Source organism: Empidonax traillii, unplaced genomic scaffold (genome assembly GCF_003031625.1).
Source record: "Empidonax traillii isolate 1590-97213 ecotype Southwest subspecies unplaced genomic scaffold, ASM303162v1 scaffold27:size3997909, whole genome shotgun sequence".
NCBI lineage: Eukaryota > Metazoa > Chordata > Aves > Passeriformes > Tyrannidae > Empidonax > Empidonax traillii.
The window spans coordinates 566,812-585,961 of record NW_020955220.1 but is presented as its reverse complement, the minus strand read 5'-3'; the positions used below and the strand labels follow the sequence as shown (position 1 = coordinate 585,961).

At 50.5% G+C, this 19,150-nt stretch overlaps 1 protein-coding gene across 1 annotated transcript; it reads left to right on the top strand.

Moving 5' to 3' along the window:
* Window positions 1–13,425: 13,425 nt before the first annotated feature.
* On the top strand, window positions 13,426–14,562 carry LBX1 (ladybird homeobox 1). The gene is made up of 2 exons (XM_027909676.1): window positions 13,426–13,750; window positions 14,060–14,562. The coding sequence occupies exons 1-2, from the start codon at window positions 13,426–13,428 to the stop codon at window positions 14,560–14,562; spliced, it is 828 nt and encodes a 275-aa protein (XP_027765477.1).
* Window positions 14,563–19,150: the final 4,588 nt, after the last annotated feature.

Below are 19,150 nucleotides of genomic sequence, written 5' to 3'. Positions count from 1 at the left end.
CTGCAAGTTGAATTGACCCCAAGGTTTTGAGTGAAACATTAAAAACTTACAAAAATCCAGTGAAACAATAAGATTGGGTGACCTGAGGAGTCTGCTCAGCAGGGCAATGGGCTAGGGCTTAAGTCCTAAAGGACTGTTTAGAGGGTGACATCTCCATCAAGGACATTTTTGATCCTTGCCCATCAGTGGCACCATTCAGCAGTACAAAAGTTGCATGAGGTATGACTGAGACAGAAATGCATCCCAGCAAGGCAGCAGGGAGATGGCAGGCAGCCTTCTGCAGTCAAAATCAAGTATTTCAAGCAAATCTGGGTCTTTCCTCCCTCTTATCACACTGCCTCAGGAAGTCTCCCCAGCGGCTTCCTCCTCAGCCTGACAGGGTTGGTGCCCCCAACAGTGCCACTGAGCCTTTCACATCACCCCCACATACCTGGTGGCTTTAACATGTTTTAAAGACCTGCTCTCCCTCCCCTGTGCACCTCCTCATTCTCTCTTACAGTCACGTTCCCAGGTACCTCTCAGCAGATGTTTATGGTGCTTTTGTAAAACATTTCCAGTTTCTCGAGCTTACCAAACTGTCTCATAGGTGCTCTGGTCTAGAGAATGCAATGTCACGAAACGACTGCTGTGACAGCAAGTATGTCCTCCCCCACCTCCTTTACCTATCCAAGAGACAGTGCCATGTCCAGAGAAGATCCTTGTGGAGGCCGAGTACACCTGTCCTTACACTTCTGATACAATTCTTATCATTCCCAAGGCATGGTAATTTCATAACAGGGCCAAAAAGTCCCTTGGGTGTTTCATTTTACATCTGCAAACTGCTCCCAGACCTGTGAACATGGGTTACACAAAGGCACCAAAATGTGGGTGGGCAAAGTAACGAACCCAGAGCGTTGGAGCACATGATGGGGTCAGGCTGAGGACAGTCTTTCACCTAAACAGTGCTGTCTCGGGTGCTGCCAATGGATGCTCTCCATCTTTGTTCAATGCACCGATGCCCAGTTTAGGTTCATCCCAAGAGAGGATACGTAAGCCCAGAGTTCCTGGTCTGCTTCTTGCTGACTCCTCAGGAAGCTCTGGAGATTTTGGCTGACTGGGATAAGCTCCCTGCCCCACTGTTTCTGCTTCACTGCTGCAGCCCCAGTAGCCAAACCTTCGTGTTGGCAACCGTCTTGCATCGTACATCAGCAATGCCACGCATCAGCCAGGAATCTTTCCCCAACTCATCCTGATGGCCCAACACCTTCCTCAGGTGTTTGTTCAACCACAAGCCTCCCCAGTGCCCACCACACCATGAATTTCATCCTCTCTCTGAGGTGTATCTTGATTTTCCTTGGTCTTCTCTGTAGACTACTCAGTCCTGAATAATAGGAGATTCACCTCTCCCACAGTCAGCTCATGCAGGCTGACAGGTCCTACCAAGGGACAGCTGTGCTGTCAGACAGGCTGAGGAGTGGGTGAGCAGGGATTAACTGTGTGTCACCTCTTCCTGAACAAGTGCAAGCGGATGTGGAGTTATCAAGTGGTAGATTCATAACAAATGAAAGGAGGATCTTATCTGCATAGCTGTAGATCAGCCATGAAACCCATTGCCCCAGAATATCGTGGATACCAAAAGATTATATGGGTTGAACAAGTGTTTAGACACATCCATGGAAGAACAATCTATCTGGGGCTATAAAACAAAAAGGTATCACTTCTGGCTCAGGACTCTCTGAACCACAAACTGCCAGGGGCTGGGAAAGAATCCCTGGGAAGCATGCCATGTACTTGCTAATGGTTGTATTATAATAATATAATGTAATACTATAGTGTTAATAATATACATAATTGTATATAATACAGTTGGGTCCTTTGCTCTTTCAGGATGACCATCATCACCAAGCAGTAGAGTCAGGATACCGGGCTAGGCAGACCTTCACTAAACCCTACCTGGCCTTCCTCAGCCGCTTGTATCCAGTGACTGTATAGATCTGTGCCAGGCTGACTGCCATTAACACTCCTGCAACGTAGCACTCACATCACTGAACTGCCTTGTTGCTCTCCTAAGGAGGTGTGCAGGGATACAGCATCTGATTCTGAGAGGGTTCACAAACCTAGATGTGCATGTCAAACCCCTGCCTGTGCTGGAGAGACACGTCATGTTAAGCTGTGTGTTTGAGTGAGCTCTGGGTCTAAAACCAAACTCTCTGAGTCAGTGTTGTCTTGGGTGTGGAGCCTGAGTCTTTTCTGGGAAGTTATCAACTAGAGAAAGACCTTTCTGAGAGCTCTTTCTGAAAATAGTTTCTGTTTCTCAGGAACAGATTCTTTTGCATTGCTCATCTCCTCTCACCTGATGCAGTAACACTGACTTTTCACCACTGTTTTGTGTGATCCCCTGAGTACTCGCAGAAGCAGCACCACCTCCTGTGCCCCTGGCCCACAGAGAACCGGTCCCATTCCTGGCACATCCAGGTGCTGTGACACAGAGGTCTCAAATGCTGCCTTGTTCCACGTCCATGAGCAAGCACAGACTCTCTGCCCCTTTCCACCAGCTTGTAAAGTGTAATGAGCCTGGCTTACCTTTTGAAGGCATTTCTGGGTCTGAATCAGCAGCTTTGAGGCAGGAGAATATCTTGGGCTTGGCACAGGCTGGTCCGGGTTCAGACAATAACAGTGACTGTTCCCATCAGTGTCCTGCCCTAATTACCTTTACACCTACCTCTGCCAAAACTCCTGCATGGGAAAGACACCTGTGGATGGGGGCCACATGTAATCTCTCCGATATCAGGGGAAAGTTTTGAGGAGAAAAGGAGAAAACTTATTTTCCTTTCAAATATAACAAATAATAAAACCAGGGAAGAACAATGCTGGAAATATGCTAAGTAAGCAGAAATCTGGCTAAACAGAAGTTTTCCACAAGGCATCAGGAAATCTCTGAATTGCTATCAGTGCCTTATTTAGTGGTGTGTGTGCTTTTTGTCCACACAAGTTACAGTCACTGCAGCCATCAAACATTTTTTAATAGGAGCATTAACTTAAGAATAGCTAACAGTAATATTCCTAGCTGTGTGGAAACAGCATTTTATTAAATGCTTCACACAGATTTTGTATAATAAAGATGAATATATTATATCCTCTGCCTCCCCCAGAGTGAAACAATAATAGGAAAATAAAAAAAAGAAAAAGCCAATAAAGTGAAACATAAATAGAACATAATGGGACTAGTAGCAAACTGAACTGACTATATAACATCTGCTATTGTTTGCCTGGCAAATGCGAACAAGGGGAGAGATCAAGAAAAATCTGAACAGCCCTAACCTCTTTCCCCTCTGCTGCAAGGAAGCAACACTGATATCCCAAGCAGATCAGAGCTGACAGAACAGTACAAGGCACGACTTGCAAATTTGTCCTTAAACAAATGTGTGAGATTCCTTTTGCTTCTGGGCAGGGAGCAATTTTCGCAACTCTTTTGATGCCAGTCAGTTTATATGTGAAAATATCGTCAGGACTGGTGAGTTCTAGATGTAAACATTCATTCATTTCAAAGCTCGAATTTTGCCATGTGTTTACCCCTCACTATCCTCTGGTTTATGAAGTCCAGTTACCCCATCATCTGACTGGAAACAAAGCCATGGGAGCTGGGCAACAAATCCTGCCAACTCAGAGGGTACAGAAAGAACTGACATCTCTGGACAAGGCCTCAGCTGACTTCTGTATGTCATAACCAGGGAGCACTTGCCTGTATCCCCCACTTTTGGAGAAACTGGGATAACTAAGATATCACACAGTGAGCAGAGGGGGGCAAAAAGAAGGGATTTTTTCCAGGCAGTTCCTTTGCAGGTAGTGATCTGACCAGCCCACAGGTACAGTAAACCCAGGGCTCTGCATCTGCAAAAATCTAGTCTGAGTTTGTGACAAAACTAAAATCATAGATATCTTGACTGAAGAGAACTGGATGGAAGCTGGGGGAAGGAAAGAAGAGCTAAATGCCTATAAAAGTCATTTTCTCTTTTATTTGTTATCTTGCTTGTAATGATCACACCATGTTTCCTATCTATTTTTACAGTAAGTTGTACACTGGTCTCAGGAGGCCCCTGGATGACTTATTATTAACGATGTCTTCTTATTATGGATGATGATTTATTATCAGAATCATTCTATTTGTACTAGGTATGTTGTTCTGCTGCCAGCACAAAGCTGTTGCCATCCTCAGAGCAAAAGGTCATGTTCGTGCAGCACAACGTGCCCAGCTCTGCTAGGCTGAGCTGGTGAGTTTGCAGATTACACACATGCACAGGGCAAAAGGACAAAGTCCAAAAAGAAGAGCAGCCCTGGTGTAGCCACAGCATTGCAACTGCTTCATAGCCATGGGGTGCATGGGTGATCCTTCTCCCAATGCTGAACTACACTCCTCCTTACTCTCTGCCTACATTCCCTGTGTGTGATGAGGTCATCATTAAAGGATCTGTATGCTTCTCAAAAAAAAAAATCAAATCTTCTATAATTTTTACCTCACAGCACCAGTCAACAAGTGTTTATTTAACCTTGGGAAATTAGAATTGTTTTTCTGTCCTATCTTTGGAGGCCTTGTATCCAAGACTCACGGACACTCCTTTAGCTGTGATAAAGGACCATCTGGAGTTTGGCAATAGGTTAACAGTGTACAAGAGACTTTTAACACTCATTTCTTCTCTGAAATTGAAAGAAACAGAAGGAGCAGATTCACAGCTTTCAAAGCAGAAAATCACAGGATTTAAAGTGAGGGAGAGGGGCTGCTCCTAAACAGTTATCCTGTGCTTTGGGACAGACCAAACTAGACCTCCACAGCTGCCCTCCCATCTCTGCAGTGACGGAACCCCCTTTCGCACCCCCTGGCTGAGGAGTGAAGGACCTGATAGTGGACATGGCTGCCCTTGGTGCCCTACCTGTAGTGGCAGCTCCTCTGCAGGGGACCCCTACAGCCCTACCACTTCCAGTCTCTCCCAAGCGTGAGGGATGCCCAAAACAGCCAACCAGCCCCATCTGTGCACCCCAGACCACGTTATTTCTGTCTGTAGCCTTAATACCTTGCTTCCTTGGTCTTGCTCACCCCCTCAGCTCTTACTGAGGAACACTGATAGGTCCTCATTAAGCTGTAATACTAACCATGTCAGATGCAGAGAACCTAACTGTTTTTTCTCCATGCAAGCAGAATCCAGACTCACATGTTGCTGCGTATTTGGCATTAGTGAAGACTTGCTTTCCACATCCGTAAAAAGCAGCAGAGCTAAGCAGACCCCAAGGAGATTTCAAGCAGAAAAATGGAAGAAAACTTGATACTATTCTGTACACAGGCTTTACTCAGTGCCCAGAAAAAAAAAAAAACAAACAAACAAACAAAACAAAACAAAACAAAACAAAAAAAACCCAGACAAGTAGACAAATGTTCATACATCAGTTGAGAAAGACTTCTCGGTGCCAGGCAGGAGGACATGGGAATTTGGTGCCACAAGACATCATGAACTGAAAAAAAGAGAAGGGATGTGGACAGGACCCCAGGATGCTGCTCAGAAGTGGAATCACTAAAGATGTGACATATTTGTAGTGATATTAAATCTCAGAGTTCAGAGTCTGAATCATTTCCTGAAGAGTGGGAATTATGAAAATGCCTATCAAGAAAAAATTTTTTTCACTCCAAACTCCTGCAGGAAGCTGTTTTCTCTCTCTCTCTCTCTCTCTCTCTCTCTCCATCGTACCGCCATGCAGCACTGGAGACAGGGAGACAGCCTGATCTGACAATGATCAGTACAGAAACGCTGTAAGCTGACAGCAGCTATTATGCAGCATGGGAAATGCCAGACACCATTACAGGATTCTAGATGTACCCATAGAAAGAACCATGACTGATACAAGACCATCTGAGGAATGTGTCTAAGGTTCTTGGGCGGGAAAGCAGAATAAAGCAAACATTGGTGTAAAGTGTCTCATCAGTAGTGTCTGCTGGCCATGGCCAAGCTATTGGGGAAAGGTCCCTTTTCAAGGTAGGTCTTGTAAAGGGACAAGAAAACAGCTTGGCACTGGAGAGAAGTACTATGATCCCTGTGTCCAGCAGCAGAGGCTGGGGGAGTTTGAGAATCATCTTGTGAACCCCTGCTGGGGATGGAGGCCAGAAGATGGCAAGAGTATAGCCACACTTTCCCCGTGTGAGAAACAGGGGAATAAAGAAGAAAACTGCTGGGTCTGGGGGGATGAGTCTTCTGCTAAATGGTGTTGCAGTCTGAAATGAAAAGAGCAAGAGTTATCTGAAGCCCTGCAAACTCACCTCGTGTATGAACCGAGAGACAAGTGAACTGCTGTTTGACCCAACCTCTAGCTGGTACCCCTTCAAAACAGGACCTGAGAGGGACAAGGGGAACAAACACAGCGAGTCTAACACAGAGATGTGTTTTAGGGAGAGTTTTCTTTCCAGCAGCACTTGGCTTAGCTTAGAGAACTCCTGTGAGGCCAAACGGGGTAGGGTGAAAAAAAGGAGGAATGAGAAACCAGGTGAACTGAAAGAAAGAAGTGAGAAGTAGGGAGGAGCAGCCTCACAGCACTCAGAGTTGGAAGAAATCACAGTCAAAATATTGCTCTGCATTTTGAGGCTGCTTTTGCAAAGGATGGAAATATTAGTTTTTAATTAATTTTCTCACTGCAGTTGTTGGAAGGGGGATCACCTTCAAAAAAAGAAATACAAATAACTGCTTTAACAGGAAACTTTTGCTGCTGTAATTTATTGGAAGGCAAAATGAGCTCCGATTACATTATCCACCCGCACTGTGCCGGCAATGTGTACTTCGGATATTGCGCTATAATCCAATGACTGCTCCTGAATTATTAAAACCAAGTTGTTATTAGAAGAAGTTGCCTGCCTTATTTCCGCCATTCTCCCCCCCCACTCCCTTTATTAAGTTTCAATTGATTCCCCACACCTCCTCCTGCCCCCCAAAAATGAGCCCTCGCCTCCCCGGCTCCTTCATAGCTGCCACAAATGTTACTTGCATTTGGCAGCCTGGTGAATTATTCACGCGTGCCGGGAGCGGCAGAGATATTACAGGTCTCGGAGGAACCAGTGCGGCTCGGCTGTCACAGCCCTGGGTGGCTGTGTCGTGTGTGTGTCCCCCCCTCCCCAGACAAAGTTTTGCAGAGCCCCGAGTCCGCAGCACACTTACGGAGCAGGGGGGCATCTTGCGGGCAGACCCTCCTTCGATCCTCTTCCGGGGGAAGCAAGGGAACCGGGACGATGTGGGCATTACCTCAGGTCTTAACACCCCCAGACCAGCCCCGCAGGGCCCAGAGGTGACAATGAAACTGCCTCCGGACGCAGCTGCACGGGCCGGGCACTGTCTGCCCCCGCCTTCCCAACGCCCATCCCCGCGGTCTCAGGGTGAGCTCCGCGGCCACGGACCCCTTCAGCTTCCTCCCCCTCCAGCCTCTTCCCTGGAACTAAGGAGGGCTGGAGAGAAGGTGGTGGCAGCTCCCCCCGAAAATAAAAGTGATCCAGGGGACAGACAGGCTCTGAACGGAGCGTCAGGGGTGCGCTGATCCCCTTCGACGAGTCTTCCCCACTTGTCCCACGGCCCGACCTTGCCTCTCCCGGAACGGGGACGGAGCAGGGAGAGCCCAAGAACTGCTAAATCTCTGTCACCCTGACCCTGACACGACCAGAAGGCCTGAAATGCCCTCGACCGGCTCCCTCACACCTCTCTGCCATTCAGAGGGGTCCTGCGAATTGCATTTATTGGAGTATTTAGGGAGTTTTTTTAAAAAATAAAATAATAAAAATCAAGTTTTCTCCTTGTCTAGAGCTGAGACGGGCACGTCCTGCCTGTTCTTCCCAGGGAGTCTGCCTCCAGTTGTATTTCTTGGACTAGAAAATAAAATACTGGAATTTAAAAGATTAAATACCTTCAGATGCTCCTTTTGACCGTTCCCGCGAGGGAACCCGTGGAGCGGCTGCAGGAGGACCCTGTCCCCGGGAGGAAACCGGGGGTCTGGCTGGGGCACCATCTGCACAGACTGCCGCTCTAGCCCAAACAAACCCCGGGGAACCCCTAAAATCCATCAGAAGCAGTGGCTCAAGAGGGTTCCCCGACCGTGCTGAGAGGAGAGGGACGTGCTAGCCCACGACATTTAAAATGGGGGCACCCCCGTTTTTCTCCCCTGCTGTGGGAAATGCTCCCTGGGGTCCCATGTAGGGCGATGAACTGGGCGTTACTTTCGATTTGTGATTTAAAACGTCCTGTGGGGAAGACGGTCTCCCTTATTTCCCTTGCGCCCGCCCGAGAGCATCCCCGCTTACACCGACCCAGGGTCTAGTTCAAGCTCCCTCCCCTCCCCGGGTCCCGTGGCGCGGAGGCAAGAGCGGTGCGAGCACCGCCGTGCCAGCTACTCTATGCGAGGCCCTTGGGGGGGAAAACAAATCGGCCCCAGGGGTGGACAAAAGGTAGACGGAGCCTGCAGCTCCGCTGGTCTTGGCTCCGCTGAGTCTCCCAGGGAGTTCGTTTGCAAACGAAAAATTCCCAAGGAACGTCGAGGAGCCGGGCACCGAGCTGCCAGCCCGCCCGGGTGGGGCTGCTCCCCGCATCCCGCTTCTAATGGGGTTCCTGAAGCAGCGGGTTTAGTCTCTGTTCTGTCCCGCGCAGGTCCTGCCCCCACGCCGAAGCCCTCTGAGGGAACGGCGGCTTCTCCGCCTCCTTCTGCCGGGGAAAGGCCGGGGCTTCGCGGGGCCGGTGCGCTCCAGCCGAGCCGGGCCGGGCGCCCTGGCCCTGGCCCCGGCTCCCAGACCAGATGCGGGCATTCGGGTCACATTTATTTTTGGTGCACTGAGGATTTTTCCCCCGCAGGGAGGTGGTTGCGAGGGGAGGAATAATCGCGCAATAGCTATACAACGACCTCTGGAGATGGGATCGGTCGGGGAGCTTCTCTCCGGCCCCGCAGTGCCCCCCAGTTCTCCAGCTCCCCCTCTCCATCACAGCTGGGAGCCGGCGGGTCCCCAGCTCGGGGTGTTTGTTTTCCAAGGGGAGCAACGCCGAGCAGCTCCCGGCGGCGGCGTGGTCAGGGGGTACCTGTAGGTACATTTTGCCAGCAGTTTCTGTAGAGAAGACTAGGACAGGGACCTCGGACTCCGCCGTGGCTCTCCCTCCTCCGGGTTTCACTGCGGGTCCCACCGGGCACTCTCCGCCTCTCAGCACTCGCAGCTCAAAACTGGTGGGAGGTTGCTTAAAAAGAAAAATAACAGTTATTTCCTAGGTTCCCGGCTCTTGCGAGATGCTGTGCCAGGACTAGCTGTCAGCTCGAGGGCACAGAGTTTTGCTCCTCTCCACTCTGCTAACAGGGAGCAGTAACGTGTTTAGACCACTTAAACTAGGTAGACATAGCTGGGAGCCATGCACGGCTCAGCTATGCCGGGAAAGGAGGTGTCATTTGTACGCAGTTACTTTGGTGATCAACACTTGAATGATATATGCCGCCTGCTTTAATTATATTCCTGTGACATTTTCCTGGACAGGAGCGGGCCGCGCACAGCCAGAGCCGGGCAGCCCCGGGAGTGCCCTTCTGCTGCCCGCCTGGCCTGGGACTGTTCCGGGGAGGGCAGCCAGGCCGACCCCCCGAAATAAGGCTCTGAGGACCGAGAGGGGAGACGCCTCCAAAGATGCTATTTTTTTGTTGTTTCCCCGCTCACAAATAGTTTCGGATTCAGCGGCAGTTTTCTGCTCCATGGAGGAGGAAAGGCCGCAGTTTTATTGGCTTTTTTTTCCACAGTAGAAGGCAGGGCCCAGGAGTGACACCTCCCCGACGGTTTCAGGGGACCCCTTCATCCATTCCCGGGTACACCCAAGGACCGCTGTTCCTTCCAGCCCTGCTGCCCCCCCTGCCTCTCGGCATGAAATCCCACTCAAACTTCTCGTACCTGCGCCAGGAATAGATCAGTGACAGGTCCTGCTCAGAGGGGCTGAAGCAGAGGAAGTGGACAGATTGGAGCGCATCGGATGAGGGTGCTTTTCCCTAAACGACCTCAAAGGTGGGTCACACAACTATCAACTGCCTTCCGGCGGGCCAGGCAGAAGAGCCCGACAGGATGCGAAGCTCCGTGGCTGTGGCTGGAGCAGGCCCCACGGCTGTCCCCTGTGCCTCCTTGCTCCCCGGGGCCCTCTGAGGACAGGGAGGTGCAATGGGACATGCGGGAGAAGGGGGCACTGAGGGTCTCTAGTTCAGGCCTGGATGCCAAGAGGGCTGCCAAAAATAAAATTAAAATAATTAGATTCCGAAGGGTGAGAGAGAGGATGCTGAGCTCTCCCGCTAAGCCAGGAAGGGGGCAGCCCAGCTTGCCCCTCCTCTGCTTTTCGGCCACCTCGTAGAGCAGAAAGGGAGTCGTTTACGAGGAGCGAGATGCAGTGGTTGCAAAGGCAAAGTGAGTGCAGGGAAAACGAACCCAAATCCGCCAAAGGCGCCACCGGGCAGCCGAGAGAACTGAGGACAGGGGAGCCGGTCGGAGGCCGTCGGGGCAGCCACAGAGCGCCGTGGGGCTCGGGGGAATGGGGGCCGGGACCTGCGCCCTTCCCTCTCAGCCGCTCCTTTTCTCAGTGAGATGCTGTCCGGGGGGGATGCTGGGCACAAGGGCAAGCGGCAGGCCTGGAACCATCGGACTGAGCTACTCATGCAAAGCGTGAACCCGGCTATCCCCTGACAGGCAAACGAAGAGGAGTCCTTCTGTGCCAGAGAGTCTGTACTGGGGCTGCTGTCCGCCCTCCGCTGGGCTCTGCCCCTATTAGGAAGCCAAAAAAAAAAAAAAAAAAAAAAAAAAAAAAAAAAAAAAAAAAAAAAAAAAAAAAAAAAAGGCAGGCTGCATTTAAAACCCTATCCTCCCGCGTAGGTAAAGAGGGGAGGTGCGGGCTGGAGGGACAACAGGAGATGCAAAACGGTTTTCAGGGTTTCGCTGTGTCTGGCGCGCTCTTGCCCGTACCCTGAGTGGAACGGGCTGCACTTGAGATGGGGGTGCAAGTTGCGCCCCGGGTCTGTGCTCCGCTCGGCGGGGAAGGATAACCGGCAGGGCCTCGGAGCATCCCATACGGTGTCCAGCCCACCCAAACTCAGACCCAGGAAAGAGACCAGTTTTCTTCCGGTTTCCCCCCTTTTTTATTTTTTAAAATCTTATTTCTATAGTTATAACACCAGCATCCCCGTCCGAGTTCTCAATAAAACCCGATTCCTGACATAAAAAGTCACGCTGGAAAATAATGTGAGGGGACACAAGGGAGAGGAGTAAAGTCTCTAATTGGTTAAAATATGTTTAAATCACTTCATAAAACCCAAGCAAAGCGAAGCAAATAATCCACCTAGCAAAGCAAAGAAGCTGGGCGATTTAGAATCAGTGTAATTCGCTCCCACCCCAACCGGCTCCCCCCTCAGCTCCTCGCAGTATTTGATATGATGAATAACCCAATATAGGCCTTTAAAAATAGGTCACTGCATAAAGAGACTCCCAGAGAGCTATAAAAAATGGGAAGAGGGCGCTTTAAGGAGAGGAGCCATTTGCTTCTTTTGTGCTTGTTTGGTACCTAGCGGCCTGGGAGCTGCCAGCCGTCCTCCCCCTGGCCCTCAAGGTGAGGAGGGAAAGTTGGGGCCAGATCCGGCCCCGGCCTCTCCTCCTGCCCCACCGCCCTTCCAGCCACCGCCCGCCCCGTCCAGCCCCAGCCCGGCCCGCGGGTCGCGTCCCGGCCTCCCCACGGGGACCGAGGGGTACTCACGCCTGAGGTGGGGGCCAGGCTGCTCACCCCCAGCTCTGGGCTTTGTCTCCGTCCCTGCGGAACGGCGAGGCATAGGCGGGATGGTGGCCCGGGTGAAAATACTGAGGAGCAGGTCTGTCCCTCCCGCGCCGGGCCGGGTCCCCTCGGGAGCAGGGGACGCAGTAAGCCCCGCGCCACCGCCCCTCTCCAGGGCCGCCGATGGGCTCGCAACGTGAGGCCTCGGGCTGGAAATCGGCCCTCCCCGGCCCCTTCCCCCCGCGCTACCGCCGGATAGGACCACCCGCCATCCCCGGCACCAACGGAGCCCAAGAAGCCGCCGACGTCCCGGGAACGAACCCGGCCCGCGACTCGCCGCGCAACCCCTCCGCGGGCACTCTCGGCACCGGCACCCTCCCGGAGGGGCCTGCTCCCGTCCCGCACCCCGCAGTCCGCTAAAACACAGGGCACTGGGAAAGAGGAGCACCACAAATTCGGCGGAAACCTCCGGATTTTATTGGAAAGGAAAGGTCTGCCTTACCTGGAACCAGGCTCTCCCCTTCTTCCCCTCATTTAAAGAAAAAAAAAAAAAAAAAAAAAAAAAAAAAAAAAAAAAAAAAAAAAAAAAAAAAAAAAAAAAAACGGCTTTGCGTTGAGCCGGAGAGAGACATTTTAAATCACCTGGTAGCCGAAATTAACAGGAGGAAGAAATGGAAGAAAAACAAAACAAAAAAAAAATCTCGGGGGAAAGAAAAAGAAATAGAGAGTTGGAAATTTTTCGTTTTGGTTTGTTTTCCCTTATTATTTTTCACTATACTGTATTATCCTGATGCAATAAAGGTTGGTTTGTAATGTAATTTAAAAATATATATGTCCAAACAAATAGCAGGGCCAGAATATGACAAGTGCATTCAGCATTATAATTCAACTGGGCTCCACCTCCATACCGCCTCCTAATTAATGGGTCTCCGAACTTGCAAAAGCCTGCATTGGACAGAGAGAGAGAGAGAGAGAGAGAGCGAGAGAGCGAGCGAGAGAGGGAGTGAGAGAGAGAGAGGGCGAAAAGTGTCATTGAAGATAATTGATTACCTCCCAATCAACAATAACTTGTTAGCAATAGTCAATTACCCCATCTCTTCTTGCTTCTTTCCCCCTGGTCCGAGGTCTCGGTGCGAGGGCTGCTCTCCCCCTCGCCGAAATCTGCTTTTGCTTTTTCTTCCTTTTTTTTTTTTTAAATTTTATTTTTAATATTATTTTGGGGTGGGTATTCGCGGGGGGGGGAGTAGGGAAAGTGCTGTGATTTGGGGTGTTTCTTAAAATAGCAGCTAGGAAGAGAAAGAGAGGGGAGAGAGAGAGAGAGAGAGAGAGAGAGAGTGAAGAGAGAGAGTGGGGGTGGAAATCTCCGACCCAAAACCCCGGGACAAGAGGTACGGCAGGACCACCTCTCGACGAGGGACCGACGGCTCCGCTCCTCTCCGCACCCGCCCGCCGCCCTGCCCGCCCTGCCCGCCCGGCCCGCCGCCCGACGTGGCTTTCCCCGGGAGGACCCGGGGCTCCTCCGCCGGAGTTGGAGGTGGGCTTCAACTTTTGCTCGCTGTCTTCGCCGCCGTCACCCCGCGGTCCCGCTGGGGACTTCTGCCCGCGGCAGCGCATCCCCGTCGCGGGTGGGGAAGGCAGCCCCGCGCGGCCCGGCCCCACCATGACTTCCAAAGAAGAACCCAAGCCCTCCTCGGGGGAAGAACGGCGGCGGAGCCCCTTGGATCACCTCCCACCGCCGGCCAACTCCAACAAGCCCCTCACCCCCTTCAGCATCGAGGACATCCTCAACAAGCCCTCGGTGCGGAGGAGTTACACTCTCTGCGGAACGGCCCACCTCCTTTCCGCTGCCGAGAAGCACCCCCCGGCCGGGCTGCCCCTCTCCGGCCGGGCGCTGCTTTCCCAGACCTCGCCCCTCTGCGCCCTGGAAGAGCTGGCCAGCAAGACCTTCAAAGGGCTGGAAGTCAGCGTGCTGCAGGCGGCCGAAGGTAAGACCCCCTTGGAGTGGGGGGGATCCTCCAGCGGGTGGGTGCCCCGCTCCTCCCCACGGCCTGGTTTTCCTTCTCACTTTCCCCACCTCCCACCATCTCCCGGGGTGTCGGATGGGGTGGGATGGGGGGGGGGGTCCCTTGGCGGCCGGTACCCGGCGGCATCCTCTCCCCACGGCCCTCGGGGTACAGGAGCGACGGCTCTGCCCTACTCCCTCCAGATATCGACGGGGCAGGGGTGTGGGGGCCGGGGGCTCGGGTCAGGGTGGACATGGGGAAAGCGGGTGCAATCTGGCGGCTCGTCGGCAGGCCGGGACGGGATGACGATCTTCGGGCAGCGGCAAACGCCGAAGAAGCGTCGGAAGTCTCGGACGGCCTTCACCAACCATCAGATCTACGAGTTGGAGAAGCGGTTCCTCTACCAAAAATACCTGTCGCCAGCGGACCGGGACCAGATCGCCCAGCAGCTGGGGCTCACCAACGCCCAGGTCATCACCTGGTTCCAGAACCGCCGCGCCAAGCTCAAGAGAGACCTAGAGGAGATGAAGGCCGACGTGGAATCGGCCAAAAAGCTGGGCCCTAACCCCGCCGTGGACATCGTGGCCTTGGCCGAGCTGGAGCCCAGCGCCGAGGGAAGGGGCAAGGCGCGGCCCGGGTCCCCGCAGCCGCCCCCCGGCGCCGCCCGGGAGCCCGGTGCCCCTCCACTGCCCCGCCCCGCCTCGCCCCCCACGGAGCGGCCCCGCAGCCGCCGGGACAGCGAGGAGGAGGAGGAGGAGGAGGAAGAGGACGTGGAGATCGACGTGGATGACTGAGGGGCGGCCGGCGGCCCCCTCATCCCGTAACCCCCCCCCCCCCCATCCCGACAGCTCCAAACCGGCACCCTCGGCCCCCCCATCCCGGCCCCGGCAGCGCGGCGGGGCGGCTGCTCCCCTCGGTCGGAGCGATAAGCAATAGAACCCCACCACAGACACACACACATCCCGATTAATTTAGGGTAGAGTCGATATCCCTCCGCCTGCCACATCTTCGGAACGGTGCAATTATGGACGGCTTCTGTATAAATATTTAAACGTATATATTGGATTTTTTTTTCCTTCCCCATTCTTTTTGAGGTTTTGATTATTATTTTTTTTAATAGCTATCAATGATGATTATTTTATCCATAAGGGAGAAGCATAATCTTGGAATAAACTCGGCTGCCAACAGATGTTTGGGAAAGCAGTTGTTTTCAAAGACTTCCGAAACGAACCACTTTAGAGAAGATTTAAGTTAGGCTTAAAACGTCAACAGAAAAGAATTAGCCACTTTCCTTTCCTTGCATGTTTCAAATGTGCACGAACTAATTTTTTTCCTTTTAAAAATATTTTTTCTTCTGCAATCTGGGGAACTTGGGGCTGGGTTATAATGCAAGTTGAAAAATATATACTTTTTTTTCTAGAGCATAGAGATTTGTCTCCAATGCAATTTCTGCCTCATTTTACCAATTAAAAGCTATTTTTACCATTTTCTGCTATTGTTGTGCTTTTATTAAAAGCTGCCTTTCGTATTTTTGATATGAAGGTGGTAACAAAAAAAAAAAAAAAAAAGGAAAATGGAAAAAAATCCTAGAATTATTTTTTACTCTTTTTAGAATTTTTGCATGCTATGAAAATAAAAAAGGACAAATCCCAAGATCAATACATTTAAATATTACACTATAAATTAATAAAAATGTACAGATTTAAGACTTGTTTTTGTTTGAATTGTACAAATTTTAAAAGGCCTGCTATTTAAGTTCCGATAGGGACAATGTCGCTTTATTTACTGTCTCTTAGAATTGTACAGATAGCTCTTTTTCCGATACAATAAAATCTTTACCATTTTAATATACTTTTTAACGTCCTTCTTTGTGACCGAAAAAACACTCCTCTCCGTTCCAGGATTACGCCAGACTTTTCTACCACAGAGATCTCCCATCCCGTTTGCATTTAAAGTTACTTTATGCACAGTACCTGCGAGAAAAATGACGGGAAAGGAACACACGAGAGAGACCTTTTTTTTTTTTTTTTTTTTTTTTTAGGGATAATGCCAGGTAGAGCTTAGCAGAGGGAGAACTCGGCAGATGGATAAGGCAATAGGTGCAGGCAGCTATTCTCGGGCTCGGGGGATGCGCAGCGGCAGCGGGAGAACGGCAGGGCGAGCAGGACCACCGGCACCCCCCGCCCGCCCCGCCGCTCCCGCCGCCAGCAGGGCATTTCCAGCCCGAAATTTGAGAGGAAAGGAGGGGGGGGGGGAAGAAAAAATAATAGAAAGAAAAAAAAATCTGAGCGAGGGGAAGGAGTTATCACCGACTTGGACAAAACAAGCGGGGGGAGCTGCTCTGCACCCGGCGTGCCAGGCCTCCCGCTTCTGGGCAAAAGCTGCCATGGGGATAAGAGGATGGAAGATGGAAAACATCTCGTTTCTTCCTTTTATTTTCTTTTTTCTTTTATTTTTCTTTTCTCTCTCCTTTTTTTTTTTTTTTTTTTTTTTTTTTTTTTTTTTTTTTTTTTTTTTTTTTTTTTTTTTTTTTTTTTTTTTTTTTTTTTTTTTTTTTTTTTTTTTTTTTTTTTTTTTTTTTTTTTTTTTTTTTTTTTTTAAATTTTCTCCCTTGTCTCTCTTTCCTTTATTTTTTCCGGCCAAAATTAAGACTCTAGTGAATGTGTTTTCTCTTGGCAGCGTGACCTGCCTTTGGAGTCGCGCAACGTGTGTTTCTCCCTATTCTTTGCAAAATTTATGTGAGAAAGGCAAATCTGGTGTACAGTGGCAGAGCTTGGCGGAGAAGTGTCCAGATAAGGCAGGGTTGGTTTGTGGGTTGATTTTTTTTTTTTTTTTGTCCACTTTCTCCGAGGCTAAATAAATCTTTCTCCTCTTTGAGAATGGATGGGGTTGTAATTTTTAGCGTAAAGCATGAAAACTGGGGACAAATGAGCCCTCTTCTCTGAAGTGACAAGCGACAATGGAGCATATACAGCCTCCTGCGGTTCGCCATGCTGAAACAAGCGTGCCCCTCCGCAGCAGAGAGAAGGAGAGCGCTTGGAGACCATATGGTTTTTGAATTTTCTTCACAATTTCCAGACAATTTGATGGATTAGGTTAACCCTCCCTTCCACTGTTTAACTCCACAACAATGGGAACAGAGCTGTTCTCCCTTCGTCGGGGCATCTGTGCGCTTCTATTCTTCTCTCTTTCTCTCTTGGTATTTGGAACAAGCCTATGAATTACAATGAAATTCACTTTTCTTTAGTATTATTTGGAAGAGCACTTGTTTTCTGCCACCTCCCGCCCCCACTCCGACATCCCCTCTATTTTATTCTTTTTTTTTTTTTTTTTTTTTTTTTTTTTTTTTTTTACCTCCGAATGATAGCTTTGACTTCTGTCCAGATATCTCGGAAAGCCTTCAATCTTGTCCTTAAGTGTTTTTATGCTAAACAGCCAAATCGTAAATGCTGAGAAACTGTGACATTTATGTGAAGATCTAGTTAAAGGGCTTTATTTGTTTTCTTTATCTGTTTTTTTTTTCCCATTCCCTCTCCTGTTCCCCCTCCTCTCCTGTTCCCTCCCTCCCCCCAGTCTTTTATTCTTTTGTCTTGGAATGGATTTAATGAGGCTGCAAACACTACAATTCAATATAACCAAGAAAAAAAAAAAAAGGTGGCTGGGTGTATGGAAAATAGACTGGGAGTTAATTTGGGTTTCTGATCTATTGACTTCTGAGTGCAAAGAGAAGAGATATCGGGCCCCCTTGCACCCGCAGAAGTTTACCACACGTGGCTGGGGCGGGATAGTAAATAAAGCCTTCTCCTGAAGATTTGCAGCCTGTTAATTTGGCTAGCCCCCCATTTCCAAATAGCTGGGATTTTGGTTATTTAATCTGCATACCGACAAGCAAAAGCTTTTTTCTTTTTCTTTCTTTCTTTTTTTTTTCTAGTTTAAAATGAATAGCCGGCTTGTACCCCTCGTTTTTCATCCAGTTTGAAACCCGCCGTTCCCTGAGAGCACCTACCTGAGTAGACATATCTCTCGGGGTTTCCTCTCCCTCGAATTTTAGATAGAACATGACCCTTTTTTGCTTTTTTTCTTTTTTTTTTTTTTTTTTTTTTTTTTTTTTTTTTTTTTTTTTTGGGGGGGGGTATTTGTTGTTGTTGTTTTAGGGTTTTTTGGTGTGGGTTTTTTTTTTTTTTGGGGGGTGGACAGGGGACGGAGGGAAATTTTTTTGTTTGTTTATTTGGTTTTGTTTTGTTTGTTTGTTTTTTCTCCCCGCAGCAGCAGTAGGGACGCGGTGACAGCGCTGAATCGTGCCCTCTGGGCTGACCCAGTCGCAGCCCTTCCCGGCGAGCTCGTAGGGCTGCTGCCGTGATCGCGGCACAGAACCCCTCCTGCGTGCCCCAGACCCCCAAATTAGGGATCTCCAGATCTGCCCCGTAGACCTGGCCGCCTCCGGCCGCTCCGCTCCCTAGCCAGCGCTGCCCCGGAGAAGTGGGGAGCTGGGCCGAGACCCTCGGGACCTACTGACTGGGGACACGCGGGACAGCGGGCCTTCAGCCTGCCCCCAGTATTTGCTGCGTGGATTCACAGAAAGGTGCAAACCAGTCCCGTGTTCCCACCTCCGGGCAAACACTCACAGCTCCCAGAACAGTGTTCAGTGCTCTGGGGACCGGCTCACCGAAATTCCCTCCGTGGAAGGCAGACATGGGGCAGGGGGACAGACCAGCCTTCCCCAGATAGATCCCGACGGGAAAAAAAAAAAAAAAAAAAAAAAAAAAAAAAAAAAAAAAAAAAAAAAAAAAAAAAAAAAAAAAAAAAAAAAAAAAAAAAAAAAAAAAAAAGGCGTCAAACCGCTTCAGCCCCGCAGGTCCTGGCCGGCGGAGATGAAAACTCTCAATTTGGCAAAAGGGTGTGGGGGAGCATGGAAGGGCTTTGCGGAGTGATCTGGAAGCCCGGCGGTGGCCCACCACCCACCCCGTCGGGTGCTACGGTGTCCCATGTCCGCCCTGTCGGAGTGGGAGTGGGCGCTGTTCTGGGCAGGTGCGGGCAGGGGTTGCGCTCCTGCCTCGGGCATGGCGACTCCCGGGGGTCTCGGACCAGCCCGCATCTCAGCCACCGCTGTTTCCTTCTGGCAGAAAGCCCATTTCTCAAACGTAGGAGCCGGACCACCCCCCCTCCCACCCCATACCCATCCTTCATCCCCAAACTTGACACTGCCTTAGATTTCGTTTGGAGGTGTGAAGGGAGAGGGAGGGGAGGGGGCGGTGGGGGGTGTTGTCTGCTTGGAAATGCCACCCTTTGGTGCTTGGGGGGGGGGGGGGGGGGGTTTTTTTTTTTTTTTTTTCCTCTAAGGGGGGTGGGGAAGATCCATATTTGATCTTGTTCACTTCACAC

Bases quoted from the DNA above. Each gene is read 5' to 3' on its own strand.
- LBX1 (XM_027909676.1), top strand. From the start codon at position 13,426: ATGACTTCCAAAGAAGAACCCAAGCCCTCCTCGGGGGAAGAACGGCGG. The intron at 13,751-14,059 runs GTAAGACCCCCT...GCTCGTCGGCAG, and splicing joins CGTGCTGCAGGCGGCCGAAG to GCCGGGACGGGATGACGATC.